A 16137-nucleotide genomic window follows, 5' to 3' on the forward strand; every position below is an offset into this window, starting at 1 on the left:
ACATTTAATAACGTTTCTTCAAATACTGGTGCATTGTCGTTTGTATCTAATACACGGACAATAACACTGGCAGTTCCTGAACGAGGGGGCGAGCCTCCATCTACAGCCGTCAGCACTAAATCATGGAGAGCCTGCTGTTCTCTGTTAAGAGGTGTTTTTAAAATCAATTCTGCAAACTTTGACCCATCCCTTCCTGTCTGGACTTCAATATTAAAATATTCACTTTCCCCCAGATAATATGTTTTCACTGAGTTACTTCCTACATCAGGATCAACCGCATTACTGAGAGAAAATCTCTCTCCTTTCGGTGCGGCTTCTGATATGTCTAAGTGTATAATGTCTCTGCGAAATTGAGGGGCGTTGTCATTTATATCTAGAATTTCTATTTCTGTGTTAAAAATACGCACAGGGTTTTCTAGTGTCACCTCCAACCTGAGATAGCAAGTAGATTTTGCAGCAGAACAAATATATTCTCGGTCAATCTTCTCAACAATGTACAGGTCACCAGTCTCTTTGTTCACGTCCAGATATTTTTTGTTAGCGATGATGTCTACCCGCATCTTTCTCTGAGTCAACGTTTCTACATCCAGTCCGAGATCGGTAGCAAAGTTCGCTACAACTGAACCTTCTTTCATTTCCTCTGGTATCGAATAATGAGGCATCGAGGACCATATGTTAGGAATAAAAGAAAAAATGAGAGCTACAAGCAGCACGTACCTTCTGCATGAAGCCATCGTTACAAAAAATCGCGTTGATTTCGCTGTTTCCTTTAATTCAGTTGTTGAACCTCTACGTTTCCACAAAAGATTTACGTCGTCTCTGTATCCTTGAAAGATTCCCCACAATCTGACGGTTTAATCCCGTTTCACAGACTCATTTTGAGCCTTTTTCCCGAAACGGCGTTTCAGCACCAGGGAGCTGTCCGATGAAATCAAAGACTCTATGACGACAATGGTGTAGTGCCGTTGATACACTGTTTTCAATAACACAACAGCGCCACCCCTCGGGTAATAAACAGAATATCAGCCTTGACTAGCGCCGTGATTCAAAACTCAGCACAGTGACAAGAAATTGAATAATAGGAGCAAATAACACCTCAGGCTTAAACAATCTAACTATGACTTCATTCATAAGACATAAGAAATAGAAATTAAAACAATGATTAAACTAAAATGTTTTAAAATGAAGGTGAATAAAAATGTATTCACTCTTACCTGCAGAGTAGAGGCAGCTGAGGCACTAGTATTTGTCACTCCTGTTCCTCTCGGGATACTGGACACAATGTATCTGGAGCCCTTCGGCACAGGCTGTCTCACCACCAGCTTTCCTTTCCTGGTCTCTGCCAGAAACAGACTGTACCAGTAGGCATCGTTGGAGACCAGAGTGGAATCTGCGATGGTGGAGTTCCTCTCACTGATCACACTGTTCCTGCTGGGAGGAGCTGTTTGGCTGCTCTTAGGTTTCTGACACTTGAGCACAATGGTGACCAGAATGGTGATGAGAAGGAGAAATGACACAGAGCCCAGACCAATGACCAAGTACAGGTTCAGGTCTGAGAAGAGGTCATACTCCAGAGGAACCTCAGTCATGTCAGTGTAGGCCTTAACTGCAGTCTCCACTGTGGACAGCTTGATGGTGACTGTAGCAGACAGAGCAGGCTCCCCGTTGTCCTTGGCAACGACCACCAGTCTCAGATGACGTGGATCTCTGTAACTGAACATCCTCATGGTCCGGATCTCCCCATTGTACTGGTCCAGACTGAACAAGGTGGCATCAGTCACCTGTAGGAACTGGTAGGTAATCCTAGAGTTGTGCACAGAGTCTGTGTCTAAAGCGATCACTTTGGCCACCAGAGAACCTTTATCAGTGGATCTGGGAATCTTTTCCTCCACCACAGAGCCATGTGCACGCCACGGAGACACAATAACTGGAGCATTGTCGTTCTGGTCCACTATGATGATGTGTACAGTCACATTACTGCTGAGTGGAGGAGAGCCAGAGTCTCTGGCCTCAATGTGGAAAAGAAACTCCTTCTCAATCTCATAATCAAAGGTTTTCAGAGCGTACAGATCACCATTCTCTGGATTGATGGAGAACAGCATGGACATGGAGGTGTTGGCTATCTCCTTCTCTATGATGAAGTAAACCAGATACTGGTTTTCATGGAGGTCAGGGTCAAAGGCTGTCAGTGAACTGAGCAGAGCCATAGGTGCGTTGTTCTCCATGACACGAATTTTATAAAATGACTGAGGAAACTGAGGAGCGTTGTCATTAATATCCAGCAAATGAACAACTATAGTTTGGTTATCAGATAAGAATGGAGTTCCGTTGTCTGTCGCAACTAGAGTTATTTCATATTCAGGAACAGATTCACGGTCCAGAGGTTCTGAGACTATGAGTTGATAATGAAGGGGTCTTTCTAATGACTGGTTCAGAATGAAGGGTACAGTCTGGTGAATGGATAAGATGACTTTTCCATTGTCACCACTGTCTCTGTCACTCACCCCTACCACAGCAATCACACTCCCCACAGGTATGTTCTCACTCACCGTGTTTTTAACAGACTGTATGGTGATATCTGGATAATTGTCATTCATGTCAATTACGTGAACAACTACTTTGCACTGTCCCTGCAGAGGATGCGTCCCTTTGTCTCTGGCTTCAATATGCATCTCATAGAATTTCATGTCCTCATAGTCAACCGTACCCTTCACTGTTATCTCTCCTGTGTTGGGATTCAGAGCAAAGACACCTTGGGTTTTCTCTGACGTGTAGAGCGTGAAAGCATAGACGATTTCTGAATTCTCGCCCTCGTCCAGATCTGTGGCATTCAGCTTCATCACTAAGCTTCCGATGGGAGAGTTTTCTGTCATGTTTATCGTGTAAGTCGATTTATCGAAGCGAGGAGAATTGTCGTTTGTGTCTTGTACCTTGACAATTATATTAGCTGTACCAGAGCGCACAGGGACGCCACCATCTACGGCAGTCAGTATCAAGTTATGAACCGATTCCTCCTCTCTGTCCAAAGACTTGGTCAGTACCAAATCCACATACTGAGTGCCATCACTGCCTGTCTGAATTTCGATGGTGAAATGTTCACTGTCGCTCAGTTTGTATGTTTTTATCGTGTTGATTCCAACGTCTGGATCCACAGCGTTAGGCAGAGAGAACCTCTCCCCTGGCGTTGCGGATTCGGAAACGTCCAGCTCTACTCTGTCCCGACGGAAATGGGGAGCGTTGTCGTTTATATCTGTTATTCCAAGCTCAATGTTAAAGATACGTAAAGGGTTTTCAATGATTACGTCAATCTTAACAAAGCAGTTCGTCGGCTTTGCCGGACAGATATATTCCCTGTCCATCTTTTCTACTATATAAAGCTCCCCGGTCTTTTTGTTAAAATCCAAATACTTCTTGTTGGTAAAAATATCGAGTTTTACCTCTCGTTGAGCCAAACTTCCAGGTTCAAGTCCTAAATCCGCAGCAAGATTGGCCACCACTGAGCCCCTCTCCATCTCCTCGGCTATGGAGTACCGTGTCACAGACAAAGCTCCGGGCCACACCGTACACAGGACAAAGACAACGGTGAGAACCACCATTCTTTCATCGGCAGGGAAAACGGATGTACCTCCAGAAATTATATTTGTTGTTCTTTTCTAGCGTCTGATCACGTATTGAACCACAAGGTTTCCAATGGAAAAAGGAATAAAATGAAACTGCATATCGTCCAGAGCTGCGGACGTACGACTGGGTGTGTCAACACTGGAAGGGAGCGGTCTGATTTACTACTGAACAGTGACACCAAGAGACCGAGACTGCCTAAAGAAAAAAACTGAAAAAACTGCCCCGCTTTAGATGAATTAAAATGTCAAGTAAATATAATAAAATAATCTAAAAAAAAAAAAAACAGTAAATGTACTCTCCCCGTTAGAGACCTAAAATATTTCTGTGCTTTCTTTTCATATAAATGTTTTAGCTTTGATAGCATTTTACACAGACATTAAATCGTGAGACAAAATAAATATTAGAATATTGAAAAACCAAATATTTATGAGATTATTTCAGCGGAGAGAGCTTGGGCAGAACAAGCCTGTCGGAGTCTCTGAGAGAACTATCATCTATTTAAGTCCGTGGAAATCGCTTCCCTGAACTTTTTGTTGATGTAATGGTCTCTGAGAGAACTACATCATCTATTTAAGTCCGTGGAAATCTCTTCCCTGAACTTTTTGTTGATGTAATGTTGTAGTTAAGGTGTTACCTCCCAGGCTTTGCCCGTGGGAACAACGCAAGGAGAACAGTGGAAAGTTTCTCCGGGGCGAAGACGTGTTTAGGTTCTAAAGGAAACGGTGAACAGTAAAAACTTCAGAACACGTGTCCCCACGGAGCAGGTCAAAACCAGAAAGAGAAAGAGTGGAGAGAGAATCAAAAAAAGAAGAAACCGCCCTCCGACAGCCAGAACAGAGTAATCGAACTATTCTTACCGACTAAACACCGGTCGAACATGGACAGACCGCGACTGCAGTCATGAGCAAATTGGCACGAAATGCAAATTTGAAAGGCGTGTGTGGTTCGGTGCTCGCCTAATAACCCTCACCTGCTGATTATGCAAATGAAGCTCACCTGCTGGCATCGGAAGCTGAGGAGAGAGGTGGGTGAAAAAAATAATGGGACGGGGAGAGAGAGAAAGGGCGGGGTATAAAATAAGGGAAATAAGGCTCAATGTCAGTGTTTTACACACATCTCTTGTCTACTGCCCAATCACAAGACTCCAAACCTAACTTCTGGAAATATCTTATTCGTACAGTAATATTTTGGACATAATATGACACGGTGTATAGAAAACAAATGTATTCTCACATAACTATTTTACTTATTTAAAGTGCTTTCAAACATGGCCACTATGATGCATGACCTCACAACCACTTATTCTTATTCAACGCTGCCCTCTTCTGGACAAAATGGGTAAGACACCAGCGGGGGACACAGGAACAGCACCCACAACATCCATTCTATTTGGCAGCTAATCAATCATGACTTGTTGTTTATCCCGTAACGACCAAACTGACAACAAACAAAGTTTTCCGATTAAATGTGATTAATGTTTCTCTATTTTCCTATAATTGTTTCTGTCCAGATTCACAAAGTGGTCAGGTGTGGTATATCAACATTTGAAATGTTTAAATAACACAGGTGGGATGTGATATTTTTAATCTTGAACATTTAGTCATTTCAAACCCATTATATTAATTTAATCACTTATTCTGAACTGATTGTTTACTACTGAAAATGCGTATTCCAGGCCACTCAATTGCATCCATTTGTCAAATTAATATGTATTAAATGCAAACTCGTTACTAAACTAAACAAAACGATACATTGAGTCTGTAAGATTGATTTCGACAAACTCCACCTCTCATAAATGACACATTTAAACAACGTTATGTAAGACATGTACCATTTTTTATTTATTTTACATTGTTTATTAATTCATATTTCTACTTATATATTATAAGTAATGTTTTTCAGTCAGACAGTGTTGAATGTAATTAAATGCTAAAAAGGTTTCATTTGGAAATATCTATTTCTGCCCTCTTGTGGGAAAATTGCGTAAGTACAACTGGCTGAGAAAAAACGTTAGTTGAACCTCTCCGTGGGGCTGGAACTATTTCAGCACCAGATCAATGAACAGCTCCCAGTGGCCGTCAGCCAGTATTGTTGTAGTATGTATGGAGGTTGTTATCGTTATTAACATCATTATTGTAGATATTATTATCATTATATCAACTCCAATAATGACAATTATTATATTATTTTTATTAATAATAATCATTTGAATTATAATGGTTATTGTTACTTTACAAATTACTTTTTTAAATCTAGAATTGGCATTACTGCCAGTGTTTATTGTAACGTAAATATATTTAAAAAGTATATTTTACTATCATCATTCGTTTTGAAATTAATAGGTTTCCAACTCTTTGTGTCACAGGACTGGGCCGCTCTGTGTTACAGCTCTGTTTGGAGGAACAGAGAGCTACAGTAAGTTCCCCACAGATCTGAAAGTATCATAGTTCAAGTCGCCCTAAATATAGCTCCTCATTCAGTGTGTCCCTGTGGATACTTTGCAACTCAAAGATGATCCACCTCCCTCGCATGCCCTCCGTGGACAGCCACCTCTTTATTAAGTGAATTATTTTAAATGTGAACCACACAATGACCTAATTAAAGCGCTCATTTCTGGCCAGTGGCCAGCTTTCACAGAGGAATCTTATTCCCTGAAAAGCAGCTAGTAAAAGGGCACAGACACACACACACACCACAGGCTTTCTTGCTTAGCTTTCTTGCTTACGACCAGGTGTGGCATTTGAAGCTTCCATGTCCCCAAATGCTTGTATTCATGTTGGTGGTTTTAATTAAAGTGATATTTCGAGAAAGAGGACCCTGTTTGTTTAGATAATGAGCCCCCGTTATTCTCTGCGGGCAAATGAAAATGGGAGCACTCCAATTAGCATATGTTAGCATTTTACTGTGTTTATTTCTCAACGTAGGAAACAGCTCAGAAAAGCTTCCAACCTTTGTAGTGGTCGAACTTTTAACAGCTATAATTAGGGCCGCAATAAAAAGAAAAACAGAAACCCAACGAACATCTAGATGGAACAATTCACTGAACAGCTGGTTGTATCTTATCAAGTTGTAAATGTTATTTAAATGATGAAGACTATGTGGAAAAAAATACTTTATTATCATAACTGTATACAGTACATTGTTTGCTAGAGGCCCCCCCACCTCCACCTTTTTTTATTTTTACAGTTGTTTGCTTTAAGTTTCAGCTTGCATATACACTATGATACAATGTGTCATGTTCACACAAGCTTCATCATCAAACAACTCATTCAACCCAAAAATACAATATCAGAAGTATGTTCATGATTACTGATCACGTTTTACCCACTCCAGTTTGATTGTTCAAATAATAATAATAATAATAATAATAATAATAATAATAGTGGAGTCACGTCCATGTCTTCACTGTGTTCCAGAATAGAAGAGGTGAAACACAGATGATTGTTCTGTTCTGTTCTTTCCTGGCTGATGCTGCAGCCCCTCCATAGTCTTGGCATGAAGTGTCACTGGCAGCTATGGTCTGCAGGAGAACCAGCAACGTGTATATTTACTGGTAGTAGTGATAATAATTATTATTATATGGCATAATAGCATGGTGCAGTGGCTCATAAATATTCCTTTAGGTTCTATGTTATCCCAGCATTTATGCCAGAATGGACTGTTCATTTTTTTGTTTTTCTTTTTTCTTCCTGCTTCGTCCATGTCTTTTAAAACACGTCACTCATGTGTTCATTTGTTAGAAATTGAATGGCCTCTTCCACTGGATTCACCAGGGTCATCCGTCGCTTCCATTTTCAATTCAAGCAGTCACCCGTGCCTCAGTCATTGTACAGATCATTATTAATGATCGCAGCCTCTCCCTGGGGGGACATCTGAAGACGATGCTTCTTTCCAAAAGTTGAAAAGGAATTGTGGACATCGAGCTCACTCCGCTGTGCAGTGGGCCTCAGGGTGCAAAATCCTGATGGTGTCCCAGGGATATATACATTATGGTGGTAGTCAGGCGGAGGGTGCGGGTGAGTGTGGGAGGGGGCCGACGGCTGCTGCTGCTGTGGTGGGGGTGTACACCTGGGTGTCCATGGGCGAGGTGTGACCCCACTGGGTGAAGGAGACTTCTTATACTCTGTAGAGTGAGGCAGAAGGTGAGAAGTGATGTGGAGAATGACAACCCTGACATGAGGTCATCAGTGGCGGTGACTTTCCGACCCACTGTGTCTACCCTACAGCTCTTCAGGGTCCACTGCATTTTGCCCATTTACCTTTTGTTCCTCTTATGCGAGTACCCCAGGTCCAGTACTGTCCAGGTGCCATGGAGGTGACGTAGTTTTCTGGGTCTGCATGTATGGCCTTGTGCATGAGTGTGTCGTCCATGTTGATGGAGTTGTAACTGCAGACCAGACCAGACCAATCAACACGCATCACTTACTGTATACAGCATGTCTGATAGGGAAATCACATTTTGAATCTAGTAATCAGTCAACCCAGACTTAATGACAACATTTTCAATGATAATGATGTTAAATATCTAGTTATTAATAATTAGGGTTCAGAGTTTTACCTTTTGATGGAAGAGTTCTGATTTTTTGTTAGTGTCCAGTCTGTATTGGGCTGCTTCAGCTGCAGAGAGAGGGACATGTATGGATAAATATACTGTACATACATATATATGTTCATATAGTTTAGATAGATAGATAGATAGATAGATAGATAGATAGATAGATAGATAGATAGATAGATAGATAGATAGATAGATAGATAGATAGATAGATAGAAAAACAAAGTGTCTTCTGACATCAGGTTTCAGTTAAACCGATTGGCAGCAACCGTGTCCATTCTGCCGTCCTTAATCAGCAGAGGTCAGACTCATGTTCAATCATTGTGTTAGCCCTGAAATGGAGACGTGATTGTTTTTAGATGGATCTTGGCTGCCGCCCTGTGGTGGTTTGACAGAGCTGTGTTGTTTTGTTTTTTTTCTAGAGCTGTGTTGCTGTGCTGCCAGAGACTTTTGACTTTAGCCTTCATTCCATGCAGTGGAGGGTGGAGACTGGCTGACAGGGTAACAGTGAAGTTTGTTCCTGGTAAGTGTCTCCTGGTATGGATTCCGTTGTCTATTAATCCCGATGACGTGCTTAAGAAGTAGACTGCCATGTAATGAGCGCATTATGATATTGGTATTCCAAATACACCCCATGCCAACTACACACACAGCCAATTAGAACCCCACCGGGATGAAAAGAGAGAGATGATTTTAATCTTCAAAGGGAGTCGTGCCAGGGAGGAAATTAAGAGCATTACACGCGTCGTTTTCGTGGGTTTTGTGCATCATTTTACATTATTATTGGGCAGATGCTCCTCTAGCCAGGTTTTTAATTAAAATCTTACCAAAGAATGCGTGGACAAAAGTTCGTGGTCCTTGCAGCTTCGAGTTTCTAGTCATGTTTGACTGGTTATATTTCCACATTCAGCTCATTAACTTCACTGACGAGCTGCTCTAACCTCAGATCCTTCTCCGTGCAATTTGTCAGTTTGAGATTTAATGTGTCACCGTTGACCTCGGGAGGACTCACGTGGCTTCGCCGAGGAGGGACACCACGAGGTGAATTAGGAGAGCCAATTAACGACAGGAAGGACACTCTCTCCCCTGAAGCAGCATAAATTGCTGCAGGCAGAAAAAAAAATCACCCTGACCTCGAAATCCCTCTGGTGGCCGGTGGTGTGTACAGTAAATGCCACGCAGTGACCGAGCTGACATTTCTCAGTCTGCCTGCAGTCTGCCACTGTCAGGACTGGGAGTCTGCGCCTCCTCTGCCTCTCTGTGAAAATGAATGAGCTATTAGCGCTCGTTCTGCAGCCCCATCCATTTGACTTAGAAAGCAGTCTGCCTCAGTAACCCCCACCCCTCCACCCCNCAGCCTTTCTCCTGCCAGTCTTAACACCACAATGAATCACCTCTCTCTCCCTCCTTACACTCCGAGGGCAACGCTGTGGTCCATCTACAAGCGTAACACGTCTCTTCCCAATCACGTCCTCTCACCCTGTCCTTCTCTCTTTACCCCACCATCCCCGCCCTCCCCTCTCCATGTCCTCCCCTGTCTCCCAAAACCGGCCATTTGCCATTTTTCATCAATAATGGACAGCCCTCCCCGCCTCCCTGTACTTGCCACATTGTGTGTGTAGTAATGGTTCGGACGTGCTCTTGCCCTTGAGGCACTAAGTGAGGTTGTCTGTCCTGTATTGTTAGTATGAGAACAAGGAGGCGTGCGTCTGAAAGGGCAAAAATTGTCTGCGGCCAAGGCTGATGAATGAACCACTGCCATTCACCTTGTCCGACGTGTAACCTTGACTTTTAGCTCAGGTCTCTTTCTCTCTCCCTGTCTCCTCCCTCCCTTCCCTCCTCTCTCCCTCTCTCACTCTCACACTCAGGCAAAGAGAGAGGGAGAGGGAGAGGGGATGACAGATATAGACAGAGATAAAAAAAAGACCCAGCAACCACACTGCTCGCTGCAGATATCACTCTTGGAAACATTATTATCATGAAGTTTTTGAAGTATCATTATCTCCTCTCTCCCGTCCACGCAGTAATTGATATCTTCTATTTCACAGACACGGTTGTCGCGCAGAAAAACACGCTCCTGGCAAAACAAAGCTTCACATTCTCAGTAACAAGTCAATTAGAATGAAATATCACGTCCTCTGGTTTCATTTGCAGCGTGTAAAACAGAGCCATCGGCGGCGGAGCTGAGATAAAAATGCTTCCATAATTAATAAACGCTGAGGAGGGGATGTTAGAGACACGGAATTAAAAAAGTTAATAACACGACGTGCGTGCTTTTGGTTGTTTTTTTTGCTGGTTATGCCGTGCGTAATTTGACCTTCCTGGGAGAATGTCACTCCCGATGCTTGTCAGAAAAAAAAAAACAACTTCGATGTTTATGCGTCTGACACATCTAGAGATTTTATTTTTTATTTTTTAGGATTAAGTGTTATTTTGCCTTTCTCTGCTCTGGCTGGATACCTCATTAGGTGTCGTGGCTCCGTTGTTCACAGATGCATTCCGGCTTTGTGCGTTCCAGGAGTTTTCTGCGCTCTTCGCCTCGTTGTTCCTCGGTGTGATGCTGGGGCTGCACGGCTTCAGAAACATAAAGTCACTTTTTGCAGATTCGGGGGTCAGGCACACTTTATAACAATATGACTGTGAGAGACTACTATTTCCATTCACCTCCATACAGTTCGTGGGCACTTTGGCAGCGGAGGAAATCTGCAGGTTGATGTTGGATTTTTTGAACACCTCCGGCGGCGGCTCAGGCTGAAACCCTCCGCAGCAGCAGCAGGCAAAGGGGGGCAGGTTGTAGCCGCTCAGGGTCTCTCTGTCCTTGTAGCACTTAATCGCTGCCAGCACGATGATGGCCACTAAGAATATTAACGATATTGTGCTCAGTGATACGATTAAATAGAGAGCCAGGTTTGAGGGCGGCTGTGGGCTGAGAGTGAAGTCTCCAAAATCTGACAGCGACTCTGGCACACTGTCTACCACTGTGAGCACAATAGACACAGTGGCAGAGAGCGGCGGCTGGCCATTGTCCTTGACTAATATGACGAGTCTCTGCCTTGTTGCGTCTTTGTCCGCCAATCTGCGAATGGTTCGAATTTCGCCCGTGTACAGAGCCACGCTGAACAGTCCCGGGTCCGTCGCCTGCACCAATTGGTAGGACAGCCGGGAGTTTTGTCCTCCGTCCGCGTCTAAGGCTGTTATTTTGGTCACAAGATACCCAGCGTCCACTGACCGTGGGACCACCTCTGTGGCTACGGTGCCGTTTTTTGGCATCGGTGATACGACAACAGGTGCGTTATCGTTCTGGTCCAAGACAAAGACGTTGACAGTGACATTTCTCGCCAGCGGAGGGAAGCCCGCGTCCTGCGCCTGCACCAGAATATGAAAGTTTCTAAGTTGCTCATAATCAAAAGAGCGCAGTGCGTAAATGTTGCCGTTGTCAGAGTTGATGGAGACGTAAGTGGACACTGGCATGCCCTGGATCTCGCCCTCCAGGATGGAGTAGGACAGATAGGCGTTCTGGTTAGAATCGGGGTCGAACGCAGTGACGGAGCAAATCGAAGCGCCCGGGGCGTTGTTCTCAGTCACATACACGGTGTACGAAGGCTGGGAGAACCGCGGCGGGTTGTCGTTAATGTCAGACACTTGGACCAGGATGGTTTTCCTGGTGGACAGTGAAGGAGACCCTAAGTCGCGGGCAGTGAGGGTGATGTTATACTCGGACACAGTTTCCCTGTCGAGGAACTCGCTCGTCACCAAAGTGTAATAGTTTTTAAACGACGAATGGAGCTGAAAGGGAACGTTGTTCGGGATTTGACAGTCAACGTTCCCGTTCTCTCCAGAATCTCGGTCCATGACACTAATGACAGCTATCACTGTGCCGGGCGGCGCGTCCTCCTGGACAGGGGTGGACACTGAAGTGAGGATGACCTCGGGCGCGTTGTCATTCACATCCAGGATGTCCACCAGAACTTTACTGTGGACAGCCACCGCCGACGGTCCCCGGTCTTTTGCCTGCACATACAGCTCGTACACGCTGTCTTTCTCATAGTCCACGATGCCCTTCACTCTGATTTCACCGGTGTACGGGTCCACACTGAACAGTTCCCGCACCCTCAGCGGTGCGTGGCCGCTGAACGCATAGGTCACCTCTCCGTTAGATCCCTCATCCATGTCTGTGGCGTTCAGCTTCACCACCATGGTCCCTCTCGGTGCGTTCTCCACAAGACTTGCCCGGTACACGGATCTGTCAAACACAGGCACGTTGTCGTTGGCATCCAGCACCGTAATAGTTATCACCGCCGTCCCGGAGCGTTCTGGTGAGCCGCCGTCAAAGGCTGTCAGAACCATCTCGTGTTTTTTCTGCTGCTCCCGGTCCAGCGGTGTGTCCAGCACCAGCTCGGCAAACTTGCTGCCATCGTTGCGCGTCTGGATGTTCAGCACAAAGTGCTCATTCGCGCTGAGCTGGTAGGAGCGCAGAGAGTTGGTGCCAACGTCCTGATCCTGCGCGCTCTCCAGCGGGAAACAGGAGCCGGGCGCTGCCGACTCAGTGATGTCCAGGTTGAACTCGCTCCACGGAAAACTGGGAGAGTTGTCGTTTACATCTAAAATTTCCACTTCCACCCGGTACAGTTCTAATGGGTTTTCGATGACCACTTGTAGGTGTAAAAAGCAGTTCGGGCTCCGTTCACACAGCTCCTCTCTGTCGATTTTTTCGTTGACAAAGAGGATACCGTTCTCTAAGTTCACTTCTAAATACTGTTTGTTGGCACCGGAGACTATACGGAACCGACGGGCGGACAGCTTGGCCACATCCAAGCCCAGGTCCTCGGCGATGTTGCCAACAAACGCTCCGTGGTCCAGCTCCTCGGGGATCGAGTACCGAATTTGCGCAAGAACCAGGTCCACAACACAGGCACACAGAAGCAGACATATGACCAGCCCAGTCACAGGTACCCAGCTGCCTCTGGAGTGTCTGTGATCCATTTGAGCAGCGTGCGTAAAAGCACCTCACCAAGACATCCCTCTCTTCTGGAAGCCACTCGGTGGTGGAAATGTAGAAATCGATCCTGAAAACTGATATCTTGCAAAGTTTGTAAAAAAAAATAATAATTATTATTATATTTGAAGTTTACTTTAATGTAATAATTATATTTGAAGTTTACTTTAATGAAATGTTCACTAAGGGGGGAGAGAGAAAGAAAGAGTGAGTGAGAGTGCAGTCAGTCCTCCCTCTGCTGTGCTCCAAGCGCAACACGGATGGTGTGTGAACGCCAGCTTTTGATTTTCTAGCGTATTTGACACTCGAAGGAGTTGGAGGCGAGTGTGTATGAGAGAGAGAGAGAGAGGGAGAGAGGGGGGGGATTCGGGGGTGTTAGAGAATGAGAGCGACAGAAAAGAGGGGGTGGGAGAGATTGGACGTATCTCCTCGCAGCTCCGTATTGGAGGACTCCGTCGCGAAGTGCGACTCTAATTACTGTAGACATTTAACCCGTTCACATCCCGGTGTCTGTTCCTTTTAACAGTTTGACACCAGACGTCAGGAAAAGATTGGGATTAGAGGAGAAACGATGTTGTGGGTTCTCCAGGCAGACGAGGATTTGTCCACAAGTCGAGGATGGAGAGATAGTCACTGCCATGTCATGTCAGAATATTCAATATTTCACTCATGCAGGTTTGATCATCACTCTGCCTTTTGATGAGGCCTCATTAAAATTAAAGTTTAAACCATAACCTCTTACTACACTGAACAACCGAAGACCAGATTGTCAGATTTCACCCAAACGCCCCACCAGTGTCGGGATACTTCATTTCATTAAAGGTTTGAATATCTACGAGCGACATTTTGGAGATTAAAGCGATTATAGTGGCAACGATGAGCGGGTGTATTGGGTATTACACGACTTTAATTCTCCAGAGTAAAGGTCTGAACGTGTATCAGCATAACAACAAAACACAATCAACATAAAAGCAGTGTCATGAAGACTCCATCACACTTGTCTGTAATCAGGTATTACAGACGGGATTAACGAAATGTTACATTTAGGTGATGGTTTGTTTACAGTGGCAGGAAGAAGAGACCAAACTAACCAATGCCTCAAGGCTGAGAGAGAGAGACTAAATGATGCCTTTGTGAATTTAGGTTCAGCTCCACACAGACCAGACCAGCATCCTAATGTGCCTTGAAAATTCTGGGACTGACGACACAGGTTTAGCCAGCGGCCAGTGCTGGGCTTGTTAGTAGAACACCAAAGAACCACTTCTCCTCTCTGTGGGCCACATTGTTCTCTGCACCGCAACAACACTCATGTCTAATATGGCCACAGATCAAGCACTCCTTCTACTGTTCCTCGAGCTAACAGTTACTCCTGACCCACTTGCCCAACAACCAGGCCTTTAAACGCACCGCCCTCCACTCTCCAGGAAGAAAAACAACAGAAATCCTCAGGTTTAAATAGAATACAGAATCTGCTGGCAGACTTAACCTCCAGCAGATGGTTAAGCTCCTCCAGAAATGATTACATTTCTGAAAAAGAAGGCAGAAAAAAAATCACCATTGCTTTCCCTGTCTTTTTAATTAACGGAGTGAAGGATTAGTGTGCAGCTATCCGGGATCAAGCCTCCTCCGACGGAAGAATACAAATGTTTGTTGTTTTTTTTTTTTTTTAAATAAATAATCCCAAAGCTCTACGGCCGGCGGCCCCTCTGTGGCCGCATATTAACATGCATTACACCGGGCATTAAACCAGTTTCATCCGCCCCCTATCGCCTTCTCTCACCCCATTGTCAGACAGATAGACAGTCATTACTTTTTCTACCGCTCAGCATTCACCCGACCGTGACCCGCTCCTCAACTCTTTAAAGAGTTTCTGTCATACTTTACCAAGGCTGAATACACACACTTTTATTCACCTTTAAAGGTCCAGCCAGAAAAAAGAAATACTCTGTTATTGTAGTTCTATCAATTTACTGGGACTTTTATATAATCAGGTAAAACTGACCTTTGTCTCACCACAAAATCAATTAAACAATCTGTTCATTTATAGACCTGTGGCTCCCTCTACTGGATACACTCGGTCGTTGGAAATAAGAACAAGGATGAATCGGAATGCCAATTTTACCATCACGTTTAATGAAACTGACAGAGTTTTATAAAATTACAGTTATGGTCTATTTTTTAACCTTTTTCTACTTTCTGCAAGCTTCATTTTCAGCATCCTGTCTACCAAATTTCTGTCAACTCCTAGATTCGTAATCAAGAAGCAGAATTAAAGAATACAGTCTTAAAATAGCGACAGAAAAAATATATACTATGAACATTATTTTTAAATGTTTGCTTTGCGATTATGAACTATGGCGCATAGTCGGAGTGCATCAGTCTTTTGTCATGTGTGGTCATTGAGCTCCATCTACAGGTCATTCTGCGCAATTACGGCGCCTTAAAATCCCAAGCCTTAACTGTGTGTGACCCTTACTTTTTAGACTGTGGAAGTATACACCAGCCGACTGCTACAGCTGTTCTAAAGAAACTTTAGTCTTTAAACAAATATAGGATTTAGTTGGTTCAGATTCAGATGGCTGGACTTTTTAACTTACCTAATTAAGTTGATTTAAAAAGACGATTTTGATACCAGGGATATCAGGACCAGGAGTAGTCCTGGTCCTGGTATTAAGCCTGCCTTAAACATGTAAAACATCACGTCACCATGAGACGGTAAAATAATTCCAATGCATTTTTATCGCGTTAACACACAAAGGCCACTAGAGGGAACCAGAGAACAAAAAAAGATAGAAACAAACGCGCACTCGGTCCTGTCTCTGGTATCAGCACATACAGGGTACATGTCTTCCTGTTCTGTGAGTACAAAATATTTGTGTGTGTTGTGTGTGTGTGTGCGCTGCTGCTGCTGGGGGGGGTGGGGGGTGTGGTAGCGGGGGCGGGGTGTTTCTTCCCTCTCTATTTT

General features: G+C 44.3%; 2 protein-coding genes across 3 annotated transcripts; both read right to left on the reverse strand.

Moving 5' to 3' along the window:
* Positions 1 to 1112: 1112 nt before the first annotated feature.
* On the reverse strand, positions 1113 to 3974 carry pcdhb (protocadherin b). The gene has a single exon (XM_025063006.1). The coding sequence runs from the start codon at positions 3594 to 3596 to the stop codon at positions 1128 to 1130; it is 2469 nt and encodes an 822-aa protein (XP_024918774.1). The 5' UTR covers positions 3597 to 3974; the 3' UTR covers positions 1113 to 1127.
* A 2382-nt stretch (positions 3975 to 6356) lies between these two features.
* On the reverse strand, positions 6357 to 13253 carry si:ch73-233f7.1 (protocadherin beta-15). Of its 2 annotated transcripts, XM_008326956.3 has the most exons (5): positions 10841 to 13253; positions 10637 to 10750; positions 8180 to 8238; positions 7881 to 8008; positions 6357 to 7744 (listed from the first exon to the last, which is right to left on the reverse strand). In XM_008326956.3, the coding sequence occupies exons 1-5, from the start codon at positions 13157 to 13159 to the stop codon at positions 7440 to 7442; spliced, it is 2925 nt and encodes a 974-aa protein (XP_008325178.2). In that variant the 5' UTR covers positions 13160 to 13253; the 3' UTR covers positions 6357 to 7439. The 2 variants fall into 2 exon arrangements, with proteins under 2 accessions (XP_008325178.2, XP_008325177.1); XM_008326955.3 differs by having other exon boundaries at positions 10637 to 13253.
* Between the last annotated feature and the right edge of the window lie 2884 nt (positions 13254 to 16137).

This window comes from Cynoglossus semilaevis, chromosome 15, assembly GCF_000523025.1.
Source record: "Cynoglossus semilaevis isolate Cse_v1.0 chromosome 15, Cse_v1.0, whole genome shotgun sequence".
Lineage (NCBI taxonomy): Eukaryota > Metazoa > Chordata > Actinopteri > Pleuronectiformes > Cynoglossidae > Cynoglossus > Cynoglossus semilaevis.